The sequence below is a fragment of the Lotus japonicus genome, chromosome 2 (assembly GCF_012489685.1).
Source record: "Lotus japonicus ecotype B-129 chromosome 2, LjGifu_v1.2".
Lineage (NCBI taxonomy): Eukaryota > Viridiplantae > Streptophyta > Magnoliopsida > Fabales > Fabaceae > Lotus > Lotus japonicus.
Window position 1 is genome coordinate 66,132,818 of NC_080042.1, and position 16,160 is coordinate 66,148,977.

Consider the following 16,160-nt stretch of genomic DNA (forward strand, 5'->3'; position numbering starts at 1 on the left):
TTACACTCTCTTCGTAGTAATAAGTTCATTAGTTATGAGCATTTTAATTCTAGCGCATTTTGTGAGTCTTGTGTGTTTGGCAAACATGTTAGGTTGCCATTTGTGTCTTCTAATAATGTTACTGTGATGCCTTTTGACATTTTACACAGTGACTTATGGACTTCGCCTGTTTTATCTTCTGCCGGTCATCGGTACTATGTTTTATTTTTGGATGACTTTACTGATTTCTTGTGGACGTTTCCTTTAAGTAATAAATCTCAAGTTCTTGAAATGTTCACCTCTCTGTCAAATCAAATCCGCACACATTTTTCTCAATCTGTAAAATGCCTTCAATGTGATAATGGGCGAGAATTTGACAATAAATCTTTTCATGATTATTGTGCTGCTCATGGTCTTATTTTTCGCTTCTCCTGCCCGCATACATCATCTCAAAATGGTAAGGCGGAGCGCAAAATACGCACATTAACAACATGATTCGTACTCTTCTCGCTCATGCGTCTGTTCCTCCGTCTTTTTGGCATCATGCCCTTCAAATGGCTACTTATCTCCTTAATATCATTCCTCGGAAATCTCTTTCTAATCTCTCTCCCACTCAACTTCTGTATCGTCGTGACCCGTCTTACACACATCTGCGAGTTTTTGGTTGTCTTTGTTACCCTTTAGTTCCTTCCACTTCCATTAACAAATTACAACCCCGCTCCTCCCCATGTGTCTTCCTAGGGTACCCACTTCATCACAGAGGTTATAAGTGTTTTGATTTGTCGCACAGAAAAATCATTATCTCCCGCCATGTCATCTTTGATGAGACTCAGTTTCCCTTTGCCACCATGACTACCCCTCCTCCCTCCACATATGACTGCTTCTCAGATACTATACATCCCTCTTTTCTTCACTAGTGGACTCATCCATCCACCTTACCTGTGCCTAGCCCTACTCCTGCAGTCCCTTCTCCCGTGACCACACCACCACCCCATACGCCCTCTTCCTCCTCTTCTGACTCCCTACCACCCTCTCCTTCACCACCTTTGCCGACTCTACCTGTACCCCCTATCCGTACCATGGCCACTCGCAGCATGCGAGGTATCTACAAACCCAGAAAGCTCTTCAACCTTTCTGTCACCATTGATGATCCCACTATCTCACCTCTTCCCAAAAACCCGAAGCTAGCTCTGTCAGACCCAAATTGGAAATCCGCCATGCAGTCTGAATTTGATGCTTTAATTAGAAATAATACTTGGGATTTGGTACCTCGTCCTAGTGATGTTAATATCATTCGTTGCATGTGGATTTTTAGTCATAAGACGAAAGCTAATGGTTGTTTTGAGCGTTATAAAGCTCATCTTGTAGGTGATGGCAGGTCACAGATTGCAGGTGTTGATTGTGATGAGACTTTCAGTCCTGTGGTGAAACCAGCGACCATTCACACAGTTCTCACCATTGCCCTCTCCAGGTCTTGGCCCATTCACCAACTAGATGTTCAGAATGCCTTCCTCCATGGTGATCTACATGAGACAATTTATATGCATCAGCCATTGGGTTTCTGTGACCGTACTCATCCTGATTATGTGTGTCGCCTGCGGAAATCTCTTTATGGGTTGAAGCAAGCGCCTCGCGCTTGGTACCAGCGTTTTGCAGATTATGTCTCCACCATTGGGTTTCAGCATAGCACCTCTGATCACTCTCTTTTCATCTACAGACGAGGCTCTGACATGGCTTACCTCCTGCTTTATGTTGATGACATCATACTCATCAGCTCTTCTCATGACCTTCGCAAATCTATCATGGCTCTTCTTGCCTCTGAGTTTGCTATGAAGGATCTGGGACCGTTGAGTTATTTCTTGGGCATTGCTGTCACCAGACATGCAGGTGGACTTTTTCTCAGTCAGAGTACATATGCACGTGACATTATTGCTCGGGCCGGTATGACCTCGTGCAATCCTTCTGCCACTCCAGTTGACACCAAGCAGAAACTCAGTACTTCTGCTGGTACTCTGTGTGATGACCCTACTTTATATCGGAGTCTTGCTGGAGATTTACAGTATCTCACATTTACCCGTCCTGACATCTCTTATGTTGTTCAGCAGGTGTGCCTTCACATGCATGCCCCCCGCACAGAGCATATGCTTGCACTGAAGCGCATCCTGCGTTATGTTCAGGGCACCTTACAGTTTGGCTTGCATCTCTATCCTTCTCCTATCGAGAAGCTTATTTCATACACCGATGCAAATTGGGGTGGATGTCCCGACACTCGTCGGTCTACTTCTGGCTACTGTGTGTTTCTCGGCGACAACCTCATTTCCTGGTCGTCCAAGAGACAACCCACGCTTTCTCGATCTAGTGCTGAGGCTGAGTACTGAGGCGTCGCTAATGTGGTTTCTGAATCATGTTGGCTACGCAACTTGCTTTTAGAGCTTCACTTTCCTCTTTCTCAGGCTACTTTGGTCTATTGTGATAATGTTAGTGTCATCTACCTATCCGGCAATCCTGTCCAGCATCAGCGCACTAAACACATTGAGATGGACATTCACTTTGTTCGCGAGAAGGTTGCCCGTGGTCAGGCACGTATCCTTCATGTTCCTTCTCGTCACCAAATTGCAGACATCTTCACTAAAGGCCTTCCTCGGGTTCTGTTTGATGACTTTCGCTCCAGTTTCAGCGTCAGTGAACCTCCCGCTTCGACTGCGGGGGTGTGATAGAATAAATAAATATTGTGTAATTTATTTATGTCATTATGATTTTCCTGTAATTAGGCTTAGATTTCTCTGTAATTACTAGCCTAGGTCAACTCTATTGTATCTATATATACAATGCATTTTATCAATGAAAATCACCCATTAAAATTATCTTACAGGTTCCACAAACATAACTTAGTGGTGGGCTATCTTAACTTTCACAAATCTTCGCGAATTGCGAACAGATGCTGACTTGCTCAGTTGCACATCTTCACCTACTATTTAAAATATCTATTAACCTGTGGAAAAAATTGTTTTTACTAGGCAAAAGTGTCTTTTAATTAAAAATAAATTTCTCTTTTTCTATTATTTAGTATCCACACAGTTTTTCTCTTCTCTTTTTCGTATATCTATCATACCAAACAACTTACAAAATCTACTATACTTCTCACATATTCCTCTCTCTTCTCTACTCTCTCTTTTCTTCTCTATCAAACAAAACAGAACAAACAAAGATTGAAAAAGATTGGTGACATAAGAACAGTGTAGCCTACTATTAGACACTCACATTTGTGACAATTTTTTACCTCCACAAAATGTTCTAGGAGCTGAAAACCCCAACAAAAGAGGGATGCCCCAAAGTGATTTACACTGTATAACTAAGATCCTAATGTATTCAATGCCTCCTCCACTTTCATTTTACAACCAGTTAATTAAGATGCACAAGACTTTCATTTCACAACCAGTTAATTAGAATGCACAAGAAGTAACTTCATACTTTTTTCAGGAAGACCTTCATCAGTGAAGACTGAAGATTGAATTGAGTGAAAAATAAATACTACAAATTGAAATACCTTTCGATTATTATAAGATATTAATAAAAATTTCATCAGCTTTTAAAAAGCAACAAACTAAAAGTAATGCAGTATCTGGACATGCCATAATTCGAGACTCTTTTTTTTTGGTAAAGTTAATAAAGAAAAAGAAAGAATGAGTCCCTAAGCTAAAGTCTCACGGAAGAGACACCCATGACATCAACCAACACCAACAAACTCATCTATATACTATTAAAAAAAAAAATGTTATCCAAAACAATTTTACACATGACATTCCAATAATCAATTTCATCTCACCCCTGGCTGACAAGTGTCACAGCCAGAGAGACTCACACAAATTAATTATCCTAAGTGATTTCCCTATAATTTTGTTTGTTTGTACCTCATTAAATGAAAAAATTATAAATAAAGTTAATATCATTTATTTTGTGTTTCGAAATTAATTTTTAATTTCCTTCAATTTCCTTACATAAACAACTTAACTATAGTAATTTGTAGTCAACTCATAAAAGATCTTATAATAAATGCTAAATTGGAGTAAAAGTTGTATTCGTTTTCTTTTTAAAAACCTCATTTAAAACAATTAATTACATTTTAATGCATGAATTATTTCGTTTTTCTAGTCAATTATTGCTATAATCGTTTTTTTTAAACCTCATGTAAAATAATTAAGTAAATTTTAATGCATTGATTATTTATTTTAAGAAATTAATATTCAAAATTAATTCATTAATTCCTTCAATTTTCTTATATAAATTAATTAATGACGTAAATCTGTGCAAATATGTTTTGAAATAATTTCCTTTTTTAAAAGAAATTAATTTATATGCACCGACGGTGAAAAAGTTTTACACCATCATTTAATCACAACCTTCCATTTTCTATTTTAGATATTATTAAATTCAAAATTAATTGTGAGCTAACAAAATGGAGAGATGTAATTGAATGATGGTGTAAAACTTATTTACATCGTCGGTGCATAAAAATTAATCTCTTTTTAAAATGAAAAAAAAATGTTTTAAAAATTAATTACTTATTAAATTCAAAAGCTATCTATTTAAGGAAATTACTATTCGAAATTAATTTGTAATTTCCTTCAATTTCCTTACATAAACAACTTAACTATAGTAATTTGTAGTCAACCCATAAAAGATCTTTAGGCCTCATTGGGCCAAGGAAAAGCGAGATATTTGCATGGCACTGAGTTTGAAATTGCAAGCACGCTACAGCATAGATGGCAACAGAGAATATCAAATAGAAAAAGTTCAAAGTGGCCTTATTCACGAGTCCAACAAGTGGGTGACATGACCATCAAGTAACACCATAGTAGATTCTTCGTAGCATAAATACGATTGCATAAAGGCACTAGCCTTGCAATATTACACATGAAACGAGTGGTTTCTAAATTATCTGCACTTAGTGGACACTGGACGCCATCGCATTAGACAACGAAAGCTGAGAATAAGTACCTAATACCCTGTATAGAGGAGGATAAAATGTCAATACTATGACAATATCTACGTTAAAAACAACAAAGAAAGAGGTAGTTAAAAAGAAAGAAAGAAAGAAAGAATGCGGTGAATGTCACTAGTTTAGCATATCAATATAATAACATCACAAGTCAACTAGCATAGATTCTGTGAATCAAAAACAACCTTTTTAATGCGTGCACCTAGAAGAAAAGATAATAACAAAATTTTTATAAAAAGAAATGAAAGCTTAACGTCTAACCCACCATCTGTGGATTCAGCATAACGTTTTCTTATAATGTGCACATGTGACAGACATCTTAATGTTATCTCTCTTCCTAGATTGAAGGAAGGCTTCTAAAAGTCATAGCAAAGCTAATTCAGCTGATCAATTTGGTGAACTGAGGCATGGTTAAACTTGGAACAAGAATTACAAAGGCCCAAGATAAGACATTGGGAAAACAAACTATACACATCCATATTTCATAGTTACCGTGACAAAGAACCTAAGTGAACCTAAGTACTTAACTGTATAAAGTATAAACTATAAACTATAAACTAGTCACATTGAGAGACCTCAGTATTGTAACTACTAATGGCAAGTAGTAACAGAATAATTGACTACCCTGTACATTTCAGATTAAGAAATATCCTATTGGTTTGTAAATGTAAAAACCACAACGAGCAGTTACTTAGTAGTTAGGACTTAGGAGGGATCCTGGCGTTACCAAATATAGTAAGGGTGGACCAGTGGAAACAAAATCTCACTTCTTGTATTGTGGGCCAGCAAACGCCAAACGCAGAGAAAACAATAACCAAAGAAATATCTAAATGATGGTAAATAAAAGGATGCAGTTCATAGTTTTGGTAATTGGTACTATGTATGTGCCAATATAAGGGCTTAGTGGCAGCAAGGTGCAGAAAAAACCGCCTAATAGCTAGGACTTCTTTTGCAATCTACCTAATTGCTAGTTACAATAGAACAGGAAGTCAGGAACGACCCTACCAAAGGAGAGAGGAAATAAATAAACATCAAAATCCAGTAATCCAGTAATCCAAATGAATAATTTTCAGAAATCAGAATAATGACAAGCTGGGACAACTAAGATGAGGTTAAATGAATTAAGACACGACATTGATAATTTAACAAAATAATATAATACAAAAAATCAAATCCGCATTCTAATACATTTGACACACTACCAAAAAACTTGAAGCAGGATTACTGAATAAGATATTGAGGATGACATTGGTATAACGAATACAGAAGAAAACTTTAGTTATTTCAGGGTTTAACATCAACTTGTACAAAAGAGAAGAAAGATCATAGCACAATTAACACACCACAAAAGTTTTTGCCAGCATTAACAAAATTCTGCAAGGGATCTTTATGTTGAAGAAAAGTCGGCAAAAAACAATCATTCAAACATTTGCCAAAAGCTTATATAACAAGTATAATCATTAAAAATGATTGATATCTTTACAATCATGTCAATACTAATCTAAACTTATTATGTTACCCATGTTCTCTTTAGCTTTATAATGATATTGATAATACTATGTCCAAAAAAACCAAAACTCAGAGAAGGGACAATGTCGGCTTGTAGTTGCAACGAGCCGTCGTCTACAAGCCACCACGCCGATTTCTATTATTGCCAGGGCCCCATGTCATCATTCTACTTTGGCAATGTAAAAAACAGAAAATGGAATAATTCAGGGCATGAAAATGAAAGCATTATCCAACTATAGACCTCTCTTTTATCATTCTATATCCTTATCTAAAGCTTTATTCCCATTTGCAACACAAAAACCACAAAACCAAAAATGCATAACCGAATCATAGAAAAAATAAAGCATGATTCGAAACTCACATAACGCTATATCATCATTCATTCATATCAAACAGATTCAATTCAACCACAACTAAGAATCAAAACTTTCAACAAATTGATTACAAAACCCTAACCTTAATCAGGAGGAAGAGCGCTGGCCCTCACAAGCAGGACTATCATCGAAATTCTTCGAGGGATACTTCGCGGTGACCATACCGACCTCGAAGACAATATTATCGCCGGAGGAGCGAATCCCGGTGATGGACCACCACTGGAAGAAGGCGCGAACGCGAATCCCGTTGAGCTCCGCGATGCGACCCTTCACGATCTTCCCGGTGATGGTGTTGGAGTACGTGGCGACGTAATTATCAGGAGGGAGAGTGATCTTGCACGCGCCACCGAGGCGGACGGAGAAGTCGCCGGAGGTTTGGTTGACGGCGAAGCCCAAGACGGTGGTGTCGGGGAGAAGACCGACGGGGAAGCCATAATTTGTGAGCTCGATGTGAGCCGAAGATGGGGTTGATTTTGGGGGTTTAGGGTTAGGGTTTTGGAACGATTTGGATGTGAGATTCAGGAGAAGTGCGAAGAGGATGAGGATTTTGGGATTCATGGCGGTTTTTTGCTTCGTTTCGTTTCGATTATACTTTTTTTTTTGTTTGTTCAGTAATTGCTATTAAATGTGAAAAAGGAAAGATAGATTTTTTAAAATTTTTTGTTATCTTTTATTTGTTGATTTTAGTGCTCTGTCATGAATGTGATCGATGATAATGAGTGTGGATAAGGAATTTATGAGAATCTAGGACCTCTCGACTATTGTCTCATTTGAGACAGTTTCAAAACAGTCTCAAATACAACTAATTAAGGCATGACACGTGTTAATTCTATTTTATTATTTTTTATTTTTAATAGTAACTAGATATTCAATCTTTTAACAACATCATTTTACTAAACTAAATTTTAGTCCCAATTAATCTACACTATTATACTTTCTTCTCAAGATATCATAAATTATGATTTAACTCATAACATTTATCAAATTATATTTTAAATCTTTAGCAATCAATATTTTATGTGGTATTTCAAAAACTATCACAAATCTTGACTTTGTAACCGTTAGTTCAAAAAAAAAAACTTAACAACCGTAAAAAATAATTCAACCACGTTAAAAAAAAAAAGAAACTTCGTCCTTAACATCATCTCTGCTAGTTTACCGCCGCCTCTCGCCACCGCCGCTCGCTGCAGACCGCCGCTAGTGACGCTAGCCTTTCGCCTACAAACCCTCTTTTCACGGTCGAAATTATAATTTATTACATCTTGAGAAAAAGTATAATAATGAGAATTAGTTGGGACTAAAATTTAGTTTAGTAAAATGTTGGGGTTCAAAGATTGAATATCTTGTGACTATTAAAAATAAAAAATAAAAAATAGAAATAACATGTGTCATGCCTTTATTTGTTGATTTGGGACTGTTTTGAAACTGTCTCATTTGAGACAATACCAAAAAATTACCCCTAGGAAAGATCTTTCACCACGTAACGGAATAAACGACTTTCTCTTTTGACTTTTTTGGGGTCACAAGATTGGGCTTGGGCTTAGATCCAGAAATTTAGATCCATCTTGCCACATGGGCCTGGCCCAGAAAAGCCCAAATATGTTTGGAATAATAAACCATTATTTAAGTTGTCTAATGTTTTTTTTGTCAAAGATGTATTGAATTAAACCCAAAGATTGTCAAACGGAACTTACAACATGCGAGAATAAATCTTTACGAGTGTTATAACAATGCACACATATATAAGAAAATGAAAAACAAGCATGCACACTCAGCTGACAAACCCAGCAAATAAACATGATGTAAAACCCTAAGAAGTCATACAGAAGTCTCTACAAACCCTAAAACCAGAGAAGCTGAATGGCTTCTGAACGAAAATATCATGTAAAGATCCGGCAAACAAGTTGGAGCTTAAGTGGTTAGTTTTCTTTGAGATTGGAGCTTAAGTGGTTAGGTTTCTTTCAATCAATATCATGTAAAGATCAATCTCTAAATTATATGCTTAAGAAGTTCAGTTATATCAACTGCGCTAGACATGGTTTAACCTTTGACCTTCTAACAAAATAAAACCCTTTGTCCAAAAATATTGTTTAATGTTTTTATACCATCAAACAAGTTGTTTAACCTTTTTTATTCGACCAAAATAAACTTATTTAACCTTTGGAAAATAGCATTGCTTCTAAATGGATCCTTCAAAGTAGTTGTTTGGATCAGTCATGAGCTTTCACGTTAAACCTCAAAATCATAATGATGTTAAAGTAAAAGTTGCTAAGCGTAGCTTCTGGAGGTAGAAAATTGAGTTTGAGTCTCTAAATCAAAACATGATTAGCAACCTTTTAGTGGAAGAATTACAACTTATAAGTTTTTAATTTATTTGGTTTCAACTTTCAACAATTATATGGATTGAGTAGAGCTGGGTATGCGGTTAGACCGCCCCGCGTTGACCCGCCCCGCTTAAGCCCGCCCCGCGTAGGCCCACATTTAAACGGGCCTCTATTACGCTGGTTCGCCCCCGCCCCGCGGATAAGCGGGCTGGCCCGCGGGCCACAGGCCAAATTAAAAAATAATAAAAATACAATTTAAAACTAAATTAAAAATATTTTTTTCATTAAAAACCTTATAAATGACTAAATTAAAAAATAAATGGATTTTTTAGCATATATTTTAGACAACATTAGAAGATGAAACTTAATTGTTTTTGTTCAAAATTGCAGCAAGCTCTACAATGTGAAAATGGCAATTAGAGGAAGGATGGCGGTTTGTTGTCATATTTGTGCATGGAAAGGGAAATTTCAAATTCCATTGTCTTTGTCTGTGTTAGTTATGAAGCTATTTTGTTCCCATTGTGCAGAAAGTAAGGCTAATTTTATTAAAGTACCAAACAAATGAAACAATACATAACGTTGAAAATGGGTTTAGGACTTTAGGTAGACAAGGGGAAAGAGATAAGAGAGGAGGAGCAAACCTGGTCGGGAGGTGCGGTGGCGCGGCGGCGCGGTGGCGTGGTGGGCGAGTGGCTGCTGGGCTGGCGCTGGGACTTCAAGAGAGGGGAGTGTCGTGTTTTTGAGAGAGAGAGAGGATTGAGGAACCAAAGTAATTTAGGATTTGTTAGTTTTAGGAATGAAATCAGATTTTAGAGAGAGGAATGGGTTGGACTTTTGTCTTGTCTTAAACTTTTTTTTTTTTCTCTTCTGTTGGGCCAGTTCTGAGTTCTTCAATTCAAGACTTTTTTTTTTCTTTTGTAATGCGGTCCAGCCCGCAAAACCGCGGTTCAACCCGCCTGAACTCGCGGGTTGAGCGGGCCAGACCGCGTAGGCCCGCTTTTAAACGGGCAACCAAACACCGGGCCACAGCCCGCGCGGGCTGCGGGTTAAGCGGGCCGGCCCGCGGGCGCGGGCCAATTCGCCCAGCTCTAGGATTGAGTATCAAGTGTTAAATTAGTATTGTCCTGATTTTATTGGTTGTCTGTTGAAGAAAAAGAGAGTAAGGTAGTGGTTCCCGAATTTTTTTTCCCAGATGCGTAGCGGTTATAACTGCTGCTAATGTTTTAAGATGGGAATCGGTTCGCGGAACCGCTACCAATATTTTAATTGAGTAGCGGTTAAAAATTGCTGCCCAACTTTAGCAACACTCAGTTTAGCACCGCTCACTTAACCGCTACCCATTGTTGAACTTAACCGCTACCCAACACCTTTTTTGCTGTAGTATTAGAAGAGATCCAATATTTCTTCGGTAGTTGTTATTCCCACCCCCTCACATCTAGTTCTTTCTCCTTTACATTAGTATAATCCGGAAATACCCTTGTAAATAATTTTGGTCATTCTCACTTTAAAGTGCGTAGTTTAAGTGCGATTAATGGCAGAAACGAAGTATTCCGCAGGTGGGGTTACTGTGGATGCGAGAGTCAGTGATGGGGCAGACAGTGCAGTAGTGGGCAGTGGGCGCGGGTGACATAATGGAAGAAGAATATGATGAAACACCAAGAAAAGAGAGATGGAGAAGAAGAAGATGAAACCGTTGAAAAAGAAGATAAAGAAGAAGTGAAATTGAAATGGGTGGTGGGTAGTTTTGGGGAAAATTTGAAATGAGGGGGGCTTAGGAGGTTATGAGAAGTTATTTTTTTAAAAGGAATATTTTAGTATTTTCGCACTTTTAAGGGGTGAAAGTAGATGAGAGGGGTGAGAAAAACAATTAACTATTCCTTCACCTATACAATACAGGCTGATAATTATTATTCATGTGATGTGAATTGTAGTAACTGGATTCATGATTGATTTGCGAAATTAGCACATTTTTATTTAGTTTATGGTAGGTGTGAAACTTCTATTATAAGCTTATTTTGTTCAAGTGACTAAAAAGCAATGTGTACTATATAGAAATAGAATGTGACCTAGTGAAAGTAACATCTTCTAGTAATAGAACCTACATTTGATCCCTAGGCAAATCCTATGAAAAAAGAGTTATATCATTGTGTCTAGAAAAATGGGTCACCCTTGTTCATGACATGAATTGGTAACCATCTCAAATATTTTTTGTAACTATTGTTCTATTTGCAAAACAATGACACATGAGAAGACAATTGAGAAAAGAGAGAAAATTTCCTAACTATGAAATGTAACTGATAAATGTTATCCACGTGACATGTTATTGGATTCATTAATTAGTAAAATTGCCAACTTTTTTATGTAGTTTATAGGAGGATGGGAAATGAAGCTTCTATTCTAGTCTTAATTGAGTTCATGTGGCTAGAAAACAATACCAGCGAAAAAAGCTGGATCTCTCGAACTATGATGCATTATACATGTACCTTGTCCTATTACATGTTGCACATGTCCCACATTAACATCAAGCTAGAATTGGCAAAAGATCATATTTTCTTTTCCTCAATCCATCTGTCTTTTATTTTATCTTCATATTTCATGGCAGAGAAAATTGTGATTAAAAGCTGTACTTGTACAATTTTCTCTCGGAGTATTTGTACCATGTTAACTCAGGACCGTTAACTCAATCTATAACGTGAGAAAGAAGGCAAAGGACACGAGTTTAAGTACAACAAAGTCTACATTTATTTAATACTCAGACGGCTATACTATATTGGATATGTCAGCAAAGACAGACTCTCTCCTGCCACTGATCTGTTATTTGTATTCGCCAATTTACTTGTGATTCAATTCAGCTTTTTTTGTTTAGTTCAGGTTCTGAAGTCATAATCAAGTATGGGAGAAGTTTATGTGAAAGCATTTTGAATCTGCTTATCTTTCATTAGACTCAATTTCAAAACCCAGAAACTAATTATGAAAGCTTCTCTTGATAATTGATTTTGGCACCAAAATCAATTGTACAAACGTTTCCAGACATGCATCGAGTCGCTTCTAAGTTTCAGAGTTGATCAGAAACTAGTCCAAACATAACATGCTATTAGTCAAGAATGCATTAGCAAAAATAGGAGTATATATGGTCATGATTCATGATATATAATTATTTTGTTTGCTAACAGGGGCACATTTTTGTTTATTAATTCAACCTAGTTGAGTAAAGATTGGCTGTAAGCAATGACCATGGATCTTATTTTTGCCTTTAATAATATAAAAATCACTTTCCAGTGGCCAAACGGTAGCGTTTGGGGTCAAACTTCCCCATTGCTAGAAATCTCTATCTTATAATCATCACATGTCTATGATTGTGTTATCAGTGACCACAAAATTCTGGTCACTGTCACAGTACTGCCAGTTTCCATCTGCATATATTTGGAAGTAAGATTTGAGGTGGAAAAGAAAACAAAATGAATGTTCAAAAGAGGAAGATACTAATTCAAGTTTAACATAAATGAAGTGTACTGATTTTTCACTAGCGGTGCCACTTGGTCACACTCACACTGTCACACAGATGTGAAGATTTCAATCATTAATGCTAATGTCTTACAACTGAACCTTCACAAATGTGTTAATACAAATAAAGTCTCAAAGCCAGAGACATTAATAAGCTTCAGCTTTTCTAACTTAACTTTGTCACACTGCAATTCCTGGAGCTTGGCATGGTTATAAATATTATATACTGTACATAACAATGGCAGAAAGAGACTAAGAGTTCCTCCATTCTGCTCCTTCAACTTTTGTCTCTGCTAAAGATGAATGTTGGGTCCAAAATTATTCCTTATCATCATGAGATTTCAAAAGCTCTGCATTTTTCACCTTAGACACACTTTCCAACACTTCAAAGGGAAGAATGTCACCCATAACAACTACCATTTTGGAATCAAGATCCACCTTGTATGAGCTCACTCCTGTTAAGAGGTAGATACTATAAATATATACCAAGCAAACAAAACAGAACCATACCCCATTTTGAATTATGCTAAAGTTGAATTGTCTTGTCATTTTGTTTTAGTTGAATTATGCTAGAAACCCATTTTATGAAGAAAAAATGGCAATATGCTCACCTTCCAGCTTCGAGATATGTTTCTCAACTTGTTTAGCACAGCCATGGCAATGCATGGACACCCTCAACATCACTATCTGCATATTTTGGACCATAGTAATATGTCAGATTAACCCATACCATACACAAGTTATCTGATAAAATAATATGTAATCATGTATTTTCTTTTTTATTTCTGGAAAGAGAGTAGCTAACTCTAACCCCAAAAGTTCGACTGAGGATTGTTCTATAATTACATATGAACTTATTCAATCATATCTTTGGTCAATGTATCAGGGCTGAAAAAGTAACAGATGTATGTTGATGTTAAGAAGTCTCACATTGACCAGAAATATAATTAAGTAAGACATTATAATGAGTAGAACAATCCTTATCCATGAGCTAACATTTGAAATAGACTTAGACATGGCCCAAATTCTCAGAAAGATGGGAGGTAGTGTTGTTACAATAGAAACTTGAGTGCTTAATTAAAACCAGTAAAAAGGAAGTAAGGCTTTACCTGGGGTTTCAATTGAAAAGCCAATGTCTGTTTCCCAGCTACAACATCCTTCATTCTCAGTGTATGATCAGTGCCACTACCAATCAAGGGATTTTTCTCCAACTCATCTTCAAATTGAGTGGAATTCATGCAGAAGCAGGTTTTGGCACCAGAAGAAAGACAGAATGTGCCCAACATCCTCCCTAGTTTCCCCATTCCAAAGCTTTTGTCTCAGTGAAGAAGGGCTTGGTTCTAACAATTGTGTAACTTCCAACAAGATTTCCACTAAAGCAGGGTAGTAGCAACTAGAATATCTTATAAGGAGGAAAGAGACATCAAGGGAGTGGAGGAAACAAAGAAGTTTAAGGTCAAATTTTATTGGGGAAACCAAAAGCTGCACAGGGCCCAATGGATTTTACAAGGAATAACATTAGAAAATGTGGTTAGAGTTTGTCATGTGATGAACCACCAAACACTTGACCACAAAGGATGCAACTAGGATAATGACATTAATTGTCACCATACATTACAGATCTTGTATAGTCATGACTCTCAGACTTAAATTATGTAGAATTAGATGGTGGGCTGTTAGATAGCAAGTTTGGATCAGCGTCGCTTTTCTCATAATCAATTATGACACTCATAAGTTATTTCAAAAAGTTTTTCTTTAAAATTGATTTTAACTTGATAGTTAAAGGTTTTCTAACCATAGACTAGCTGATTTACAAAATGTTATTTTGTGACTCAAATACACTATATAAATACACTAAGTTTGAATCACAAGTTATGTGTCATTTCCTAATTTTTCCTATAACAAACCCATTAAAGGCAAATGCATCCACATGTGACATAAAAGAGGAAATGTAGTTGGGAAGCTGCCTCTATGTGACTACTCCTATTTAGTTATGGAAGAAAGAGATGCGTATTAAAAGAGGAGAAACTAGACTCACATGATGAAGGATGTAATTAAGTAAATAAAGGAAGAAACATGGGATCAATGCACCGGAAGTAGTAATGACAAACTTTGTCCATGTGATGAGGCTTAACCCAAATTAGATGAAAGGAATCATTATATGTAGATCTTGGTGGTTAATTGAATGTGGAATTTATGTCGTCCTATTCTTTGTAGTTCTTTGCTGTAAATTCTTGACCATTAATTCGTATATTAAATAGTTCAAATTAATTTAAAAAAGTTAAATTGGTCAAAACGTTTATACACTTATTATTTTGTTGGTGCAGACTTGCAGTGACCGTAGAACCAAGAAATGGAAAAATTTATTATGATCATCTAAAAACTTGTGTAAAGTTGCACCTTAACCTTTTGACCTGCTACTTCAGGTTTTTTTGTATTTTTTATATTTTTGAAAATTAAAATAGTTAATATATTATATAATTATTAAGTAAATGGTTAAAGAATGATTAGAATTCATTTAAGATAACCCATGTGGTTAATAAGTAAGGTAAATCTGAGAAGTAAAAAAAATTTAAATAAGTAAAAAAAAAAATTAACTACCATTAATGTTAATCAGATCTACCCCAACTTACCCCATCTACCAATCCATATATCATTCAAATCAATTAAACCTTCCATTCCATATTATCCTATCTCCAACTCCAAACGAAATCAAAAGGCTCAAGAAGATTCATCTAGGGTTCCAAGGCTCCAGAACACTCCATCCTTCTCGTAGGTTAATTATTCAATAGTTAAAAAAAAATTAATTATTCAACATGCTGTTCTTCTTCAAACTGTAAAAACCCAGAAAAAAAAAACCTCAAGATCAAAAACCCCCAAATACATGGTTCTTGGTTATCAACCCAAATCATGAATCTGCAAACCATGAATCTTGGTCACCAATATTGGTCTTTTTCAACAGCAAACCAGTAATTACCGAAACAATAAGGGCAAAGCTATCTTAACGTACCATTTCATCAAAGAATCCAAGGAACAAACTTAGCAAGTGAATTACAACTGTATGCAAAAAGTATAGTTTGATATTCAACTAACAAAAACACAGAGGCGAAGAGCAAGTTTTGATTGAGGGGTTCCAACTGGATCTTGGCATGGAGGTTGAAGATGATGATGATGGGTCAGGGGTTCTGAATCATATTTAGGGTTGGGTGAATTGGGTTTGTTACTAAGGTGAAAGGGATGAATTAATTTGTTAATGATTAATGTTTTACTTGAATTAATTAGTTGTTAATGATTAATGGGTTAGTTGAAAATTTATTAAAGTGTTTTTTTTACTGGATCAGTAACTCAAAAAGTTACCATACCCACTTAACTATAATTATTCAATAAATATTTCTCTAATTATATCATCATATTTTAAATATTTTTTTTTAATAAAAATACATATTACCTGCTAAACTTGCTATTGCAGGT

At 36.2% G+C, this 16,160-nt stretch overlaps 3 protein-coding genes across 3 annotated transcripts; 1 reads left to right on the plus strand and 2 right to left on the minus strand.

Annotated features, from left to right (window-relative positions):
• Nucleotides 1-1,058: 1,058 nt before the first annotated feature.
• On the plus strand, nt 1,059-2,652 carry LOC130736877 (uncharacterized mitochondrial protein AtMg00810-like). Its single transcript, XM_057588652.1, has 2 exons — nt 1,059-1,357; nt 1,451-2,652. The coding sequence occupies exons 1-2, from the start codon at nt 1,059-1,061 to the stop codon at nt 2,355-2,357; spliced, it is 1,206 nt and encodes a 401-aa protein (XP_057444635.1). The 3' UTR covers nt 2,358-2,652.
• Nucleotides 2,653-4,713: 2,061 nt separating this feature from the next.
• On the minus strand, nt 4,714-7,496 carry LOC130738932 (uncharacterized). The gene is made up of 2 exons (XM_057591119.1): nt 6,944-7,496; nt 4,714-4,985 (listed from the first exon to the last, which is right to left on the minus strand). The coding sequence occupies exon 1, from the start codon at nt 7,417-7,419 to the stop codon at nt 6,949-6,951; it is 471 nt and encodes a 156-aa protein (XP_057447102.1). The 5' UTR covers nt 7,420-7,496; the 3' UTR covers nt 4,714-4,985; nt 6,944-6,948.
• A 5,152-nt stretch (nt 7,497-12,648) lies between these two features.
• Nucleotides 12,649-14,322, minus strand: LOC130738933 (protein SODIUM POTASSIUM ROOT DEFECTIVE 2). The gene is made up of 3 exons (XM_057591120.1): nt 13,799-14,322; nt 13,301-13,376; nt 12,649-13,144 (listed from the first exon to the last, which is right to left on the minus strand). Exons 1-3 carry the CDS (start codon nt 13,991-13,993, stop codon nt 13,008-13,010), a joined length of 408 nt encoding a protein of 135 aa, XP_057447103.1. The 5' UTR covers nt 13,994-14,322; the 3' UTR covers nt 12,649-13,007.
• Nucleotides 14,323-16,160: the final 1,838 nt, after the last annotated feature.